General features: G+C 54.6%; 1 protein-coding gene across 3 annotated transcripts in view; it reads left to right on the top strand.

Annotated features, from left to right (window-relative positions):
- The window catches only part of COL8A2 (collagen type VIII alpha 2 chain), a 30,566-nt gene extending 13,951 nt beyond the window's left edge, over positions 1–16,615 (top strand). For 2 of the 3 annotated variants that reach the window (XM_032246945.1, XM_032246946.1), the window contains exons 3-4: positions 11,754–11,962; positions 12,544–16,615. In XM_032246945.1, the coding sequence (XP_032102836.1) occupies positions 11,770–11,962; positions 12,544–14,462 (2,112 nt within the window). In that variant the 5' untranslated portion in view covers positions 11,754–11,769 and the 3' untranslated portion in view covers positions 14,463–16,615. Of the gene's footprint in view, positions 1–134; positions 392–11,753; positions 11,963–12,543 lie in introns of those variants that run through there. The other variant, XM_032246943.1, reaches the window with a different exon arrangement.
- The last annotated feature ends 450 nt before the right edge of the window (positions 16,616–17,065 follow it).

Raw genomic sequence — 17,065 nt, 5'->3', positions numbered from 1 at the left:
CAGCTTACACCTGTAGTCCCAGTTACTCGGGAGGCTGAGACAAGAGGATGGCTTGAACCCAGGAAATTGAGGCTGCAGTGAGCTGTAACCACACCTCTGCACTCCAGCCTGGGTGACAGAGCAGACTGTCTCAAAAAAAAAAAAAAAAAAAAAAAGCCTGAACCTCAGGGGAGACATTGCAGCTGAAAGCAGATGTAGGAGTCCTTGGTGATGGGGTTGGCGCTGTGGGAGCTGGTGGGAGCTGGACGCTGCAGAAGAAACATCCAGAGAGAAGAGATGAGGCCCGAGCCAGCTCTTTGGGCAAGCCTGGGGCTGCAGAGTGGGCAGAGAAGATTCTGAGGAGGAGCTTTCAAATGGAGAAGAGCAGGGTGACAAGGCGGAGTACCCCGAGGTGAGAGGGTGGAGGTGGAGCGAGTGGGGCCTGAGGGTGGATAGTGTTCTTTCAGGAGGCTTGGCTGAGAAGGGCTGGGGAGTGATGAGGGTGGCTGGGGAGGGTCAGGCCTGTGTGGACATGTGGATGGAGAGGCTGGAGAGTAGGGGGCCAGGGCAGGCAATGGCAGATGGGGAGAGGCCCCCGAGGAAGAGGTGTGGAAGGGCCTGGACCTTGCTCTTTCTTCTGAGATTCAGGAAAGGAGACTGGGAAATGGCTCCTCAATTTTCACCAGCTGGGAGAGTGGTGGGGCAGGTGGGGCTCAGGAACCCTGGAGAAGTCTGGAGCTGCCCAGCTAGGCAGCTGGGGGTGGGTGCCATGCCCAGGGGGTGAGGAGGGTTTCTCTGTTCCTCCCAAGGTCCATAACACAGTCCTACTCCTGAGCAGGCTTTGTGGGCCCTGCTCAGTTTCATCTCAGGAGTAGTCAGGGAAAAGGTCAAGAAAGCCAGAAAATTGACTTTAGATGTTTATTTTATAGGCCAGGCTCAGTGGCTCATGCCTATAATCCCAGCACTTTGGAGGGCCGAGACAGGTGGATCACTTGAAGTCAGGAGTTCAAGACTAGCCTGACCAACATGGTGAAACCCCATCTCTATCTAAATATAGAAAAATTAGCCAGCTATGGTGGTGCACCCCTGTAAGCTACTTGGAAGGCTGAGGCAGGAAAAATGCTTGAACCTGGGAGGTGGAGGCTATAGTGAGCTAAGATCTCATCACTGCACTCCAGCCTGAGTGACAGAGCGAGACTTCATCTCAAAAACAAACAAACAAAAAAATCATTCTATAAGATCCTGACCTTTGGCAACAAGTAACCTGAGTTTTTGAAGAGATGGAGGAAAGAAGTTGCTTTGCAGCAGGATGAATTGAAGTTAGACTGAATAGAGGACTTTCAGGCCATCAGGCTAGCAAGATAGGGCAGCACACCTGGAGGGACTTGTGGTTTAGATGATCTCAGTTAATCCTTTTTTCTTTTTCTTTTTTTAAGTGAGAGCAAGTTGTTAAGAAAGTAAAGGAGGCCGGGCGTGGTGGCTCACGCCTGTAATCCCAGCACTTTGGGGGGCTGAGGTGGGCAGATCATGAGGTCAAGAGATTGAGATCATTCTGGCCAACATGGTGAAACCCCATCTCTACTAAAAACACAAAAATCAGCTGGGCATGGTGGTGCCTCTGTAGTCCTAGCTACTTGGGAGGCTGAGGCAGGAGACTCTCTTGAACCCAGGAGGTGGAGGTTGCAGTGAGCTGAGATTGAGCCACTGCACTCTAGCCTGGTGACAGAGCGAGACTCCATTTCAAAAAATATATATATATAAAAAGAAAGTAAAGGAGTAAAAGAGTGGTTACTTCATAGACAGAGCAGCCCCTCAATTAATCCTTTGCAGATGAGGACACTGAGGTCCAGAGGGGTTAGATCACCTGTCCAGGGTCACCCAGCTGGTACGTAGCTGTGCTCAAATGGGAGTCTAAGGGCTGCCTGGGCCTAGGAGAGCCGTAGAGGTCTCCGGGCTGGGCCCCAGTAGGGAGGGCCTGAGCCAGAAGTGCTGCTCACCTGTCGCTGTGACTGAGACAGAGCCAGAAGGAGGAGGGGAGAGAGGAGTCGGGTAGAGATCTAGCAAGAGGGTCCAGAGCAAGGCTGGGTGAGCGAGGAGACAGCAGCGCCAGGCGGGTGAGTGAGCGGGGCGGCCGGATCCACAGCAATGTCTCCACAACAGGAAGCGTCTCATAACATACCTGTGGTTTGGCCAGGCCCTGGGGCTGCCTGAGTGCCCCCACCGCTTCCTCAGCTGCAGTCACTCCATCTAGGGTGGATGAGTTGGAGCAGCAGGGGCCTGCGCAGGGCTGTGTTTCATCCACCCACCATCGGGGGTCTGCCTGTCCACTGGGAACCTATCAGGGCCTGGGGTCCCAAGGCACCAACTCTCAGGCCCCCCTTTTTTATTGGAGATGGGCTCCTCAATTTCCACCAGCTGGGACAGCGGTGGGGCAGGTGGGGCTCAGGTACCCTGTCTGATTGCTCACCTGTGAAATGGGATGGGAGAGCGGGCAGGTCTCTCAATTCCATGCGACCACCTAGATCCTCTCTGTGGGTCACCCCTAGGACAGGACTCTTTCAGAGACAGGGGATGGCTGGGAAGGGTCACTGCTAGCTGATGTTCCTTCCCCTCTTCCGGCGTTCCGGGGGCAGGGAAGGGGTTTGCTTTTTGCCAGTTCTTTCTGCTGGGGCCCATTTGCTGCTCACCACCCCCATCCTGCCACCATTGATCTGAAAGACCCTGGAGCACTCCCCACTCCCAGCCAATCTCCTTTGCCTCCCTGGGAGGAGGCCCAGGCTGCCACAAAATGCTGACTTGGACGAAATGCTGTTTTATGGGGATTTGCTGAAAAGGGGGGAAATCCCCGTTAAGGACTTGCAGCTGTCCAAACACGGTGTCTACCCGAGGCCGCCACCGCGTCGTCCTCTGAATCAGTGTCTCCTGTGTGCACCCCACCTTGGGCTCCATGCCCCTGCCAGCCCTGCCTTCTTCTTGCCTTCATTTCCCAAGAGTCACCAGAGAGGGTGATGGCTTACCCTGGGTCACACAGCCAATCATGGGCAGAGCTGGGCTAGAGCCTCAGGGCCTGCCCCTGACCCTGACAGCCCTGCTTGACCATTGTTCCTCATGGGGAGAGCAAGGAACAAACAGATGAATTGTCCTTTCCCGCACACCTCTAATCCCAGAGCAGATTGTTCTGAGTTGAAGTAGGCCGCGTGAGTGTTCCCTGCTCTTTCCATTCTAGCCCAGATGAGCCCCTTGGACCTGGGGAGTGGACTCTCTGGGCGAATGCGACTATGTATCTGCGAAAAGCTGAGGAAAGGACTGAGTGTGTGTGTTACTGGTGTGCCCTTTAAATTTGATGGTGAATTAAGTTCATCAGACACTGTGGAGCATCACTGTGTGCCAGCCAAGCCCCATACAGGGCACAGGGATGGGGAGTGTGGCGGAAAGAGAATTGGAGAACCTTGGGGAAAACAAGAGTGATGATGGGGACCCACGGGCATCGGCAGGGCCAAGGGAGGAGTCCAGCCATTTCTCAAGTGTTGGGAGGGCAGAATGTGCAGAGGTCAGAGAGCCCCAGGGAGGCCTGGCCTGTGTGCAGGAAGCGGGGGAGGCCAGGGGGCAGGGATTGCAGTGAAAGGGAAGCAGGTGGGCAGGGGCTCAGAAGTGCCCAGGCCCCTGTGGCTCTGATGGTGCTGGGGTGGGGGCAAACCATCATCCCTGGGCTGCTGGTTGCACCATTCCAGGGGGCATCATTTCTTTCGCAGCCCCTTGAACAGGCTGCACACACCCTTCTCACCACTCTGGGCCACTGGCTACTCCCCAGCCCCACCCAGATGGGTGCAGGCCAGCTTCCAGTCTAAGAGCGGGGGTGAGCCTCCTCTCAAGCCCACAGGTGCTTGGAGTTGGAAGAGAGATTCCTCTGTTTGCTGTCTCTCTGCTGTTGCTCTCTGGCTTGCTCTCCCTCCATGGCACAACATCGGAGTGGCTAAGAGTTTGGGTTCTTTTTTTTTTTTTTTGGGACAGGGTCTCACTTTGCCACCCAGGCTGGAGTGCAGTGGTGCAATCACGGCTCACGGCAGCCTCAAGCCCCCAGGCTCAAGCGATCCTCCCACCTCAGCCTTCCAGCTAGCTGGGACTACAGGTGCACCACCATGCGTGGCTAATTTTTAAATTTTTTTTAGTGGAGATGAGGTCTCACTACATTGCCCAGGCTGGTCTTGAACTCCTGAGCTCAGACGATCCTCCTCTCTCAGCCTCCCAAAAGTGCTGAGATTACAGGCATGAGCCACCACGCCCAGCTGAGCTCAGGTTCTTAACGGCCTCTCAGGGAAATCCCTCAGTCTCCTCATCTGTGGACTAGCACCTCTTGACCAAGGACACTGTCAGAGTTAAGTCATGCTAGTGAAGCCTCATGGCAGTGCCTGACACCTGGTCTTTGAGCTGCAGTCCTCACTCAGACCCTCCTCACTCATGGTGACACCTCTTAGGAGTCCTGCCATCAGACCTGACCTCAGCAACAGGAACGCAGCGCAGCATGGAAGGGACTGGGATGGGACAAGTTCAGGGAGCCAAGAGGGTGGGTCAAGGACGCTTGCTGGAGGAGCCCCACTACCAAGGAGGAAGGAGAGGTGGGCAGCTTTCGGGGGCCAGCCTGGGCCCACCTGTTCCTTTGGTGCCCTGCTGCCTGAGCTCCTTCAGGTCCTCTTTGCTCTGAGCACCCTCCCAGCTGCACCTTTGATCACTCCTGACCCCCAGAGGCCAGGGCTGTTCTGGATCCTCCTGTGGTAGTGTCATGACCTTGACCATGGCCCAATCAGGCCAGAGCAGCCCCTCCTCTCCCTCGGCTTCCTGCCACACACTCTGCTCCCTCATTCTGTTCCCCCATTCCCCTGCCCACCCGCCAAGCAGAACACTTTGGTTCTGTGCACCTGTGGGCAGCACCCCAGCTCGGGTGGCCAGGGCAGGAGGGTCCTGCCCTGCTCAGGAGATGGGGTGGTGGGTTGGTCAGGGGCTGGAACTCAGAAGTCAGACTGTCCAGGCTAGGCTCTCACTCTGGTGCCCTTGGGGAGTGATCCCCTCCGGCGGTTTCCTCATCACTCTCTTTTCCTCTCTTGTTTTATTTTATTTTATTTTTTTGAGACAAAGTCTCGTGCTGTCACCCAGGCTGTAGTGCAGTGGCCCAATCTCCACTCACTGCAACCTCTGCCTTCCAGGCTCAAGTGATTCTCCAGCCTCAGCCTCCCCGAGTAGCTGGGATCACAGCCACCATGACCAGCTTATTTTTGTATTTTTAGTAGAGACGGGTTTCACCATGTTGGCCAGGCTGGTGTCTCCTCTCCTGACCTCAGGTGATCTGCCTGCCTTGGCCTCCCAAAGAGCTGGGATTACAGGTGTGAGCCACTGCGCCCTGCCTCCTCATCTCTCTCTCTCTCTTTTCTTTTCTTCTTCTTTTTTTTGGTGAGACAGGGTCCCACTGCTGCTCAGGCTAGAGTACAGTGGCACAAACATGGCTTATTGCAGCCTCTACCTTCTGGGCTCAAGTGATCCTCCTGTAGCCGGGACTACAGACCCACAGCACCATGTCTGACTTTTTTTTTTTTTTTTTTTTTTTTGAGACAGAGTCTCTGTTGCCCAGGCTGGAGTGCAGTGGCACGATCTTGGCTCACTGCGACCTCCAACTCCCGAGTTCAAGTGATTCTCCTGCCTCAGCCTCCCGAGTAGCTGGGACTACAGGTGCACACCACCACACCCAGCTAATTTTTTGTATATATATATATATATATATATTTTTTAAAGATAGGGTTTCACCATTATGGCCAGGCTGGTCTTGAACTCCTGACCTCAGGTGATCCACCCACCTCGGCCTCCCAAAGTGCTAGGATTACAGGCATGAGCCACAGCGCCCGACCATTTCTGGGTGGCATCATTTTTAATTTTAATTTTTTTGGTAGAGACAGGGTTTCACTATGTGCACAGACTGATCTCAAACTCCTGGGCTCAAGCGATCTTCCTGCCTCAGCCTCCCAAATTGCTGGGATTACAGGTGCAAACCACCATGCCTGGCCAGTTTCCTCATCTCTAAAATAGGGATAACATACCTCACAGGCTTGTATGAAGATTACATGTAAAGCATGAGGCCAGTGCCTGGCAAGGTACCCTGGCAGCATTTGGTGGGTTCTGCCATCAATCACAGCAAGGTGAGGCAGGCCGCCTGTGCTGAGGGGAGGCACTAGGTAAGGTCCCCACTGACATTTGACTCTTACCGTCTGAGCCTCCATTCCTACATTTGTAGAAATGGGGGTAATAATTGCAGGAGCTCCATGGGTTCATTGACAGGATTGAAGTGAGCTGTGGCCTTTGAGGCCTGGATCACTCCCTGACACACAGGGACAGAAGCTTGTTACTATTATGCTGAAGCTCAGGAAGGTAAAGTGACCCATCTGAGGTTACAGAGTGGGTTGGTGGTAGAGCTGGGATTCAAACCTGAGAGCTGAGAGCTCACAGCTCCAAGGACCTTCTTTGGGGCCCTGCATTCATTCCTGCAAAGCCGCATGTGATCCTGAGCTTGGAGGAGCAGGGAGCTCAAGCCCACACCCAGCCTGGACTGAGGAAGGCCTTCTCCCCACACCCATCCCCAGACGTGCACAGCCCACCCTCAAACCCTGCTTGCTGCCAGACACAGGTGCAGAGAGGTCCCTGAGGGGGTGAGGGGAACCCAGAGCAGGGAGTCGAGGGGAAGTGGGACTTTTCTCGGGTGTGGAAAACATCAAATAGAACCACCTTCGAATAATGGGAGCCCACTCTGAGCCGGGTACAAAATCTCTACTTATAGCAGCCCCAAGAAGCAGGTTTTAATCCACTTTACTTTTATTTTATATTTTAATTAATTATTTATTTATTTTGAGACAGAGTCTCAGTTTGTCACCAGGCTAGAGTGCAGTGGCGAGATCTTGGCTTACTGCAATCTCCACCTCCTGGGTTCAAGCGATTCTCCTGACTCAGCCTCACAAGTAGAATATCTGGAATTACAGATGCACGCCACCATGCCCAGCTAATTTTTGTATTTTCAGTAGAGACAGGGTTTCACCATGTTGGCCAGGCTGGTCTGGAACTCCTGACCTCAGGTGATCCGCCCGCCTCAGCCTCCCAAAGTGCTGGGATGAGCCACAATGGCTGGACTACTTTTTTTATTTTCTGAGACAGAGTTTTGCTCTTGTCACCCAGGCTGGAATGCGATGACGTGATCTCGGCTCACTGCAATCTCCGACTCCCAGGTTCAAGCTCTTCTGCCTCAGCCACTCGAGTAGCTGGGATTACAGGCACCTGCCACCATGCCCAGCTAATTTTGTATTTTCAGTAGAGAGGGGGTTTTACTATGTTGGCCAGGCTGGTCCTGAACACCTGACCTCAGGTGATTCACCTGCTTCGGCCTCCCAAAGTGCTGGGGCCAAAGTGCTGGGATTACAGGCATGAGCCACGGCGCCTGGCCAACTCACTTAAATAAAAATAATAGGTGGGGGCCAGGCATGGGGTCTCATGCCCATAATCCCAGCACTTTGGCAGCCCAAGGCAGGTGGAGGCTGAGGCAGGAGAAGAGCTTGAACCTGGGAGGCAGAGGTTGCAGTGAGCTGAGATCTTGCCATTGCACTCCAGCCTGGGTGACAAGAGTGAAACTCCGTGTAAACAAACAAAACAACAACAAAAAAGCAGTTGGGCATGGTGGCTCACGCCTGTAATCCCAACAGGTTAGGAGGCTGAGGTGGAAGGATCGCCTGAGCCCAAGAGTTCAAAACCAGCCTGGGCAACGTGGTGAAACCCTGTCTCTACAAAAAATAGAAAAAAATAGCCAGGTATGTTGGCGCATGCCTATGGCCCCAGCTACTCTGGAGGTTGAGGTGAGAGGATCACTTGAACCTGGGAGGTCGGGACCAGCCTGGGCAACAAAGTGAGACCTCATTTGTACAAGAGAAAAAAATTTTTAATTAGCTGAACATGGTAGTGCACGCTTGTAGTTTCAGCTCCTCTGGAGGCTGAGGTGAGAGGATCGCTTGAGCCCAGGAAGTCGAGGCTGCAGTGAGCTGTGATTCTGCCACTGCACTCCAGCCTGGGCAATAGAACAACACCCTGTCTTAAAAAACAAAATCAAAAATATTTTTGGCTGGGCACGGTGGCTCATGCCTATAATCCCAGAACTTTTGGAGGCCAAGGTGGGAGGATTGCCTGAACCCAGGAGTTTGAGACCAGCCTAGGCAACACAGTGAGACCCTGTCTTTACAAAAAATAGAAAAAATTAACCAGGCGTGGTAGCACATGCCTGTGGTCCCAGCTACGTGGGAGGCAGAGGTGGGGGGATTGCTTGAGCCTGGGAGGTTGAGGCTGCTGCAGTCAGCCATGATTGTGCCAACTGCATTCCAGTCTGGGTGACAGTGACACTGTCTACCCAAAAAATAAATAAAATAACAGCTTTAGGCTGGGAGCAGTGGCTCATGCCTATAATTCCTGCTTTTTGGGAGGCCAAGGTGGGCGGATCATTAGAGGATCTCCTGCCTCGGCCTCCCAAGTAGCTGGGATTACATGCATGTGCCACCATGCCCAGAGTTCAAGACCAGGCTGGCCAACATGGTGAAACTCCATCTCTACTAAAAATACGAAAAATTAGCTAGGGGTGGTGGTGGGCCCCTGTAATCCTGGCTACTCAGGCAGCTGAGGCAGGAGAATCTCTTGAGCCTGGGAGGCGGAGGTTGCAGTAAGCCAAGACCACGCCACTGCACTCCAGCCTGGGTAACAGAACGAGATGCCATTTTTTTTTTTTCAGACGGAGTTTCGCTCTTGTTACCCAGGCTGGAGTGCAATGGCGCGATCTCGGCTCACCGCAACCTCCGCCTCCCGGGTTCAGGCAGTTCTCCTGCCTCAGCCTCCTGAGTAGCTGGGATTACAGGCACGCACCACCATGCCCAGCTAATTTTTTGTATTTTTAGTAGAGACGGGGTTTCACCACGTTGACCAGGATGGTCTCGATCTCTTGACCTCGTGATCCGCCCGCCTCGGCCTCCCAAAGTGCTGGGATTACAGGCGTGAGCCACCGCGCCCGGCACACGAGATGCCATTTTAAAAAGCTTTACAGAGATATAATTCACATATCATACAATTGGCCCATTTAAATATACAATTCAGTGTTTTTTTTTTTATACTGTATTCATAGAGCTGTGCAGCCATCACCACAATCAATTTTAGAGCATTTTCATCACCCCTAAAAGAAACTCTGTGCCCATTAGTCGTCACCTCCCATATCCTCCTTCCCAGCCTTAGGCAACCACTGATCCACTTTCTGTCTCTATGGATTTGCCTATTCTGGCCATTTCATATAAATGGAATCACACAACATGTGGCATTCTATATCTGGCCTCTTTCACTTGTTTTCGAGATTCATCTGTATTGTAGCAAGTGTCAGTACTTCCTTCCTTTTTTATATATATATTTTGAAATGAGGTCTCAGTCTGTCCCCAAGCTGGAGTGCAGTGGCTGGAGTGCAGTTCCCTGCAACTTCCACCTCCTGGGTTCAAGTGATCTTCCCTCTTCAGCCTCCTGAGTAGCTGGGACCACAGCACGCCCATACTGGGCTAATTTTTTTTTTTTTTTGAGATGGTGTCTCACTTTGTTACCTAGGCAGAATGCAATGGCATGATCCTGGCTCACTGCAACCTCTGTCTCCTGGGTTCAAGCCATTCTCTTGCCTCAGCCTCCCGAGTAGCTGGGATTACAGGCATACACCACCACGCCCGGCTAAATTTTTGTATCTTTAGTAGAGATGGGGTTTCACCATGTTGGCCAGGCTGGTCTTGAACTGCTAGCCCCGTGATTTGCCCACCTCAGCCTCCCAAAGTGCTGGGATTACAGGCATGAGCCACTGCGCCTGGCCTTTTTTGTTTTTTTTTTTTTTGTAGAGATGGGGTTTCACCATGTTGCCCAGGCTGGTCTCAAACTCCTGGGCTCAAGCAATTCACCCTCCTCTGCCTCCCAAAGTTCTGAGATTATAGGTTTGAGCTACCACAATTAGCCAATTTATAGATATATTTTAAAATGTGTAATCTTGCTATGTTGCCCAGGCTGGGTTTGAACTCTGGGCTCAATTGATCCTCCCACCTCAGCCTCCCAAGTAGCTGGGACTGCATGTATATGCCACCATGTTCAGCCTGTACTTCATTTGTTTTCTTTGCCGAGTAATATTCCATTGTATGGTGATACCATATTTTATTCGTCTTCATCACTCCGTGCACATTTGCATTTTCTCTACTTTTGGCTGCTGTGAATATGACTGTTATGAACATTCACATACAGAGAGCCCCGGATGCTCTCTCATTTCATGGATGAGGAGAGCTCCTGCCCAGGCTCCCGCAGCTGGGAAGGGGAAGGGGAAGGATGCCTGGCTGGTTCCGGAGCCTGTGTGTCTTCCCCACCCAGGCTTTGTTCTCTGAGTTGAGCCAAATGCTGTGACAGGCATAGGTCAAAGCATGAAGGAGTGAGGCCTTATAGAGGAAGGGATGACAGCTTCCTAGGGCCATAAAAGATGAGTAGGGGAGGAAAATAACATTGCAGGCAGAGAAACAGCAGGTGCAAAAGCCAGAAGTGTGAAGGTGCCCAGTGCCTGGGAACTTCAAGTTCTGGTTTACTGAGTGGAGGTGTGGGGAGGTGAGGGGCAGAGCAAGGGATGGCAGGCAATACAGTTGAAGACACAGGTACAGAGTAGGTTAGAAAGGCTTGAATGCTGGCTAGGTGCAGAGGTTCATGCCTGTAATCCTAACACTTTGGGAAGCTGAGGCAGGTGCATCACCTGAGGTCACGAGTTCAAGACCAGCCTGGCCAACTTGGGGCGAAACCCCATCTCTACTAAAAATATAAAAACTACCTGGGTGTGGTGGCACAACCCCTATAATCCCAGCTACTTGGGAGGCTAAGGAATGAGAATCGATCACTTGAACCTGGGAGGTAGAGTTTGCATTGAGCCAGTATCATGCTATTGCATATGGCACTGGGCAAACAAAACACTGTCTCAAAAAAGAAAAAAGAGAGAGAGAAAGAAAGGAAGGAAGGAAGGAAGGAAGGAAGGAGAAAGAGGAAAGGAAAGAAGGAGAGAAAGAAGGAAGAAGGGAAGGAAGAGAAAAAGAGAGGCCTTGAATGCTATGCTAAGTGCCATAGACTTGATCCCAAAGGCAGGTGGCAGGGAGCCCAGAAGGGCATCAGCAGAAGGTGGAGTCAGACAGACCTAAGTCAAATCCCAGCTCTGCTTCCTAGAGACCTTTGCTTTAGTTTTATCATCTGGAAAATGGAGATGACAATAATAATACCTTGTTAAAGTATTCTGAGCATTAAGTGAGTTCATGTCCCTAAAGAGTTCAGTCTAGTGCCTGGCAGAGAGCAATGGAAATGGGTGTTGACAATCCAAGGGTTTTTAGCAGGGGAGGTCAGACTGCTCTAGAAGGCACACCCAGCTGCAGAGAGTGACTCGCTGGTTTTGAGGAAGCTGCTGTCCCAGGGAGGCTGGGCCTTCAGAGATAGGGAAGGGGGATGAACAGCCACAGGCAGGGTCCAAAGAAGTTTAGGAGGTAGCTTATGTAGACCCCCGCGACTTTGAAAATTGCTTGTGAATAATATGTAAATTCTGAATTGCTTCTCAGCGTTTTGACTAAAATCAAGTGTAATATCTAAAATCTGATCTTTTGGTGAGTGCTGGGCCTGGTGCCAAACCACCCTGGGGCTGGCTTGATGACCTTCTCTGTTCTCTGCAGCACGTCCACGGACGCCATGCGGGGGGCTCTGACACCCCTGTCTTCGCTGCTGCTACTGCTACTGGTGCTGGTGCTGGGGTGTGGGCCTCGGGCGTCCTCTGGTGGCGGGACTGGTGGGGCAGCGGGCTATGCCCCGGTGAAGTACATGCAGCCCATGCAGAAAGGACCTGTGGGACCGCCCTTCCGAGAGGGCAAAGGCCAGTACCTGGGTGAGAGCCTCCTCGCTCCACAGTGCCTCAAAGCGCTCCCAACCCCCAAACTCCCTGCCTCCCTGACCTCCATCAGATCCTCAGGTGCCCCCCACAGCCCCTCATTCCCCACCAATCTTCCCACCTCTACTGTTTTTACCAATGCCCCGGAGGGCCTGGAAATGGTGCAGTTGGCTGGCACAGGTGGTCTTCCAAGGGGGAGATGAACTGGGAAGTTGGGAGGTGGCGGGGGGGGCGGGGGGGTGCTCTGCTCCCACGGGCTCTAAGGTGGGTTGCTGGTGCCACCTGGTGGTCACTTCACCTTCAGGTCATGCTGAGATGAGAGATGAGAATCAGCCAAGCTCAGAAAGGAGGTCCAGCCTGGGTAGGTTGGGTGTTAGAAGCCCTTGGTGAGGACACCTGTAGCCCCCAAGATGGCCCCTGGACCACCCCCAAACCTCATCTTCCATAACAGCAGGGAAGGGTAGCCCCATTCTTCCTCTCCCGTGTACCTCACACTGGAATGGGGGAATGGGTAGATGGGGTCCCTGTCCCGACTGACTGTTCAGGGCCCTGACTGCCCCCTTCTCTTTCTTTCTTAGAAATGCCTTTACCGCTGCTGCCGATGGACCTGAAGGGAGAGCCCGGCCCCCCCGGAAAGCCCGGGCCTCGGGGCCCCCCTGGCCCCCCTGGCTTCCCAGGAAAACCAGGCACGGGAAAGCCAGGGCTCCATGGGCAGCCTGGCCCTGCTGGCCCCCCTGGCTTCTCCCGGATGGGCAAGGCTGGTCCCCCAGGGCTCCCTGGCAAGGTCGGGCCACCAGGGCAGCCGGGGCTTCGGGGAGAGCCAGGAATACGAGGGGACCAGGGCCTTCGGGGGCCCCCAGGACCCCCTGGCCTCCCAGGCCCCTCAGGCATTACTATTCCTGGAAAACCAGGTGCCCAGGGGGTGCCAGGGCCCCCAGGATTTCAGGGGGAGCCAGGGCCCCAGGGGGAGCCTGGGCCCCCAGGTGATCGAGGCCTCAAGGGGGATAATGGAGTGGGCCAGCCAGGGCTGCCTGGGGCCCCAGGGCAGGGGGGTGCCCCTGGTCCCCCTGGCCTCCCTGGTCCACCTGGCTTAGGCAAACCTGGTTTGGATGGGCTTCCTGGGGCCCCAGGAGACAAGGGTGAGTCTGGGCCTCCTGGAGTTCCAGGTCCCCGGGGGGAGCCTGGAGCTGTAGGCCCAAAAGGACTCCCTGGAGTAGACGGTATGGGGGTCCCAGGGGCAGCAGGGTTGCCAGGGCCACAGGGCCCAGCAGGGGCCAAAGGGGAGCCAGGGACCCGGGGTCCCCCTGGCCTGATAGGCCCCACTGGCTATGGGATGCCAGGACTGCCAGGCCCCAAGGGGGACAGGGGCCCAGCTGGGGTCCCAGGGCTCTTGGGGGACAGGGGTGAGCCAGGGGAGGATGGGGAGCCAGGGGAGCAGGGCCCACAGGGTCTTGGGGGTCCCCCTGGACTTCCTGGGTCTGCAGGGCTTCCTGGCAGACGTGGGCCCCCTGGGCCTAAGGGGGAGGCAGGGCCTGGAGGACCCCCAGGAGTGCCTGGCATTCGAGGTGACCAGGGGCCTAGTGGTCTGGCTGGAAAACCAGGGCTCCCAGGTGAGAGGGGACTTCCTGGGGCCCATGGACCCCCTGGACCAACTGGGCCCAAGGGTGAGCCGGGTTTCGCAGGCCGCCCTGGAGGACCAGGGGTGGCAGGAGCCCTGGGGCAGAAAGGCGACTTGGGGCTGCCTGGGCAGCCAGGCCTGAGGGGCCCCTCAGGAATCCCAGGACTCCAGGGCCCAGCTGGCCCTATTGGGCCCCAAGGTCTGCCGGGCCTGAAGGGTGAACCAGGACTGCCAGGGCCCCCTGGAGAGGGGAAAGCAGGGGAACCTGGCACAGCTGGGCCCACGGGGCCCCCAGGGGTCCCTGGCTCCCCTGGAATCACGGGCCCTCCTGGGCCTCCTGGGCCTCCAGGACCCCCTGGTGCCCCCGGGGCCTTTGATGAGACTGGCATCGCAGGCTTGCACCTGCCCAACGGCGGTGTGGAGGGTGCCGTGCTGGGCAAGGGGGGCAAGCCACAGTTTGGGCTGGGTGAGCTGTCGGCCCATGCCACGCCGGCCTTCACTGCAGTGCTCACCTCGCCCTTTCCTGCCTCGGGCATGCCTGTGAAATTTGACCGGACTCTCTACAATGGCCACAGCGGCTACAACCCAGCCACTGGCATCTTCACCTGCCCTGTGGGCGGCGTCTACTACTTTGCTTACCATGTGCATGTCAAGGGCACCAACGTGTGGGTGGCCCTGTACAAGAACAATGTGCCGGCCACCTATACCTACGACGAGTACAAGAAGGGCTACCTGGACCAGGCGTCTGGTGGGGCCGTGCTCCAGCTGCGGCCCAACGACCAGGTCTGGGTGCAGATGCCGTCGGACCAGGCCAACGGCCTCTACTCCACGGAGTACATCCACTCCTCCTTTTCAGGATTCTTGCTCTGCCCCACATAACCCGTGGGGGGCCCTGCTGCCCTGGCCTCCTCTTCTTTAGTGGTAGAGCGACCTTTTCAGTTACAAAGAACCTCCATTTAAAGAAAAAAGACAAAAGCTAAACAGAGGCGGCCGTGGCCTTGGCCCGAGGAGACTGACTTGCTTTCTCCCTGCATGCAGGCTGAGATTGTTTCTGGAAGGGGCTGGCATGAGTTTCTTTCCCCCAAACATCTGTGCAGTGTTGGGGTTGCACCCAGTGGGCCCTGGGGCACACAGCCCAGCCCCTTGTGAGTCCTGGGCTCTGCTGGGCCCTGAAGGAGCTGAGGGGGAGCTTAGCTCCCCATCCCCCACCTGGGGAGACAGCCCTTCCCACTGGCTCCCTGATGGCACCTGCTGGAGGAATGGGGCACGGCCTCCCTCACAGTCCTTGGCTGGGGCTCCTCCAGCTTCCCCTGGGACCTCCAGCATATGACAGTGGACTAAGGACTGTGGAGTTTCCCTCTAGGGGAAAGGGAGAAGACGGGACCATCAAGTTGGTGAGTGTGGACACCCTGCCAGGACTGCAGCCCCCATGGTGATGCTGTGGCATCAGACCTGTCTGTAGTGGGCACAGGGCTTGCTGTTGCCCTGGGAAAGGGCAGCCCCCTTTCACTGCTCCACTGGCAGCCATAGGGAAGGTAGTTTGTGAGGGCTCAGGGCAAGGACCTGGGGCAGGAGGCAGCTCTTTGCATTCATCCCCCTCCCTCCGAGGCTTCCCCCACTGGCTTTGGCTGTTTAGCTTGAGGGCAACACACAGGCCCCTAGGGACAGCAACAGGCCAGAAAGATCAACCTCTGTGAAGTGTCTAGCGCAGATGGTGGTGGAGGCAGAACGGACCATCAGCAAACAGGAGCACTCCTCCCTTTCTCTCCTGCCACCAGCTGCGGGCTGGGCTGCTTTTCTCATACAAAATTGTAAGAGGATCCTTGCCACCCCAGCCAGGTATCCTCAAGGAAGCACACCTCTCGTTTGGTCCTCTGAACAAGGTGCACGAGAGCTCCAGGATGAAGTCAGCTCCCACTCGTTTTTCCTTAGTAAGAACCATATGGTGGGTGTATGTGTACAAGAGGGTTTCATCTGTGGGGGCTTCCTCTCCTTCCACTCTCTGGTTCCAATTTCCTGTTCTAAGCAGGATTAGGGGCCAGGAGGCTAAGGCTGGGAGAGAAAGGGTGCCAACAGGTCCCTTTGGAATGAGTTGGCCCTGGACATTTCTGCCGTTTTCCCCTATCAGAGCTCCTCTGCAGGAAACAGGCAGGATGCCCCCTCCCAACACCTCAGTCCCTAGTTCAAGCTGAGTGGATAAAGCTGAGATTAACACTGGGAATGGTGGACATTCCTGCCCGTGCAAAGATGGCCACTTTCCCTGCAGCTGCAGGCCTCGCCCTCAGCCCTCGCCAGGCCAGCCCCACTCCCTGTACCGAGTGTGACCCGGGGTCATTCTGTCTGTGACCGCATTGTACTGCTCCATGTCGGCTGTGTCCAGGCAGTCCACGTAAAACGGAGGATGGCTGCTGACTTCTGACTGGCTAAGCAGTGGGTTCCCTCAGGCTCCTTGCCAACCCTCCTCCCCTGCCCACAACTTCTCCAAACAAGGCAGGCTATTTGCTCACTTCTTCAAAAGGAGAAATGAAAACCCAAATCTGCCCAAGTGACACTTGAAAAGGTTTTGGCTGGGGTTCCTGGTGGATTTCTTACTACCTAACACCCAAGAGAATCAACTAAGGAGTCTCAAACCATACCTGGTAGGGGTTCTATGCTCAACCTCTTCCTTCCCTGGGTCAAAGCCACTATCATCTGATGTGTTAGGGATGGGTTCTGATTGGCAGAAATTAATCAGCTTCCAACGGGAGCCCAGGGAACTAAGTAGGGTCCCAAGGGAGCCCCATCACTTCAAAAAACAAAAAAAAAGCTATTTCACAGAGCTGAGCTTCTGCCAGATTTCATTCCTCAAGCCTTTCAGGAGGGGCGGTTGGCGCTTCTAAAATATTGATGGGATTTGAGTTGCAGGTGTCCACTTAACTGACTGGCTTTGATAAACAATGTCAGATTCTAACTATGAAAACGACATTACCATGTGCATTTTTATATTCTGATTCCTATTTTTTTTAAGATTAAAGTTTAAATGTTTTCCACTAGTCATTTCGCTTCTAACTTGGTCTAGGAAGCTTGCTTCTCAAGAGCTGCTTCATGTGCCCTGTGTCGGGATGCCTGTGGGCCCTTCTAGAAACCAAAGACAGGGGCTGGGCACGGTGGCTCGTGCCTGTAATCCCAGAACTTTGAGAGGCCGAGGTGGGCGGATCACGAGGTCAGGAGATTGAGACAATCCTAGCTAACACGGTGAAACCCTGTCTCTACTAAACATACAAAAAATTAGCTGGGCATGGTGGTGCTCACCTGTAGTCCTAGCTACTTGGGAGGCTGAGGCAGGGTCATCGCTTGAACCCGGGAGGTGGAGGTTGCAGTGAGCCGAGATCACACCACTGCACTCCAGCCTGGGTAACAGAGCAAGACTACGTCTCAAAAAAACAAAAACCAAAAAACAACCAAAGGCAAGTAGTGGCTGGAGCTGGGGGCGATGGCTCAAT

The sequence above is a fragment of the Sapajus apella genome, unplaced genomic scaffold (genome assembly GCF_009761245.1).
Source record: "Sapajus apella isolate SASKATOON/1434 unplaced genomic scaffold, GSC_monkey_1.0 scaffold62, whole genome shotgun sequence".
Taxonomy (NCBI): domain Eukaryota; kingdom Metazoa; phylum Chordata; class Mammalia; order Primates; family Cebidae; genus Sapajus; species Sapajus apella.
The sequence above is the reverse complement of the archived record's forward strand: the minus strand, read 5'-3'. Positions and strand labels throughout refer to the sequence as shown.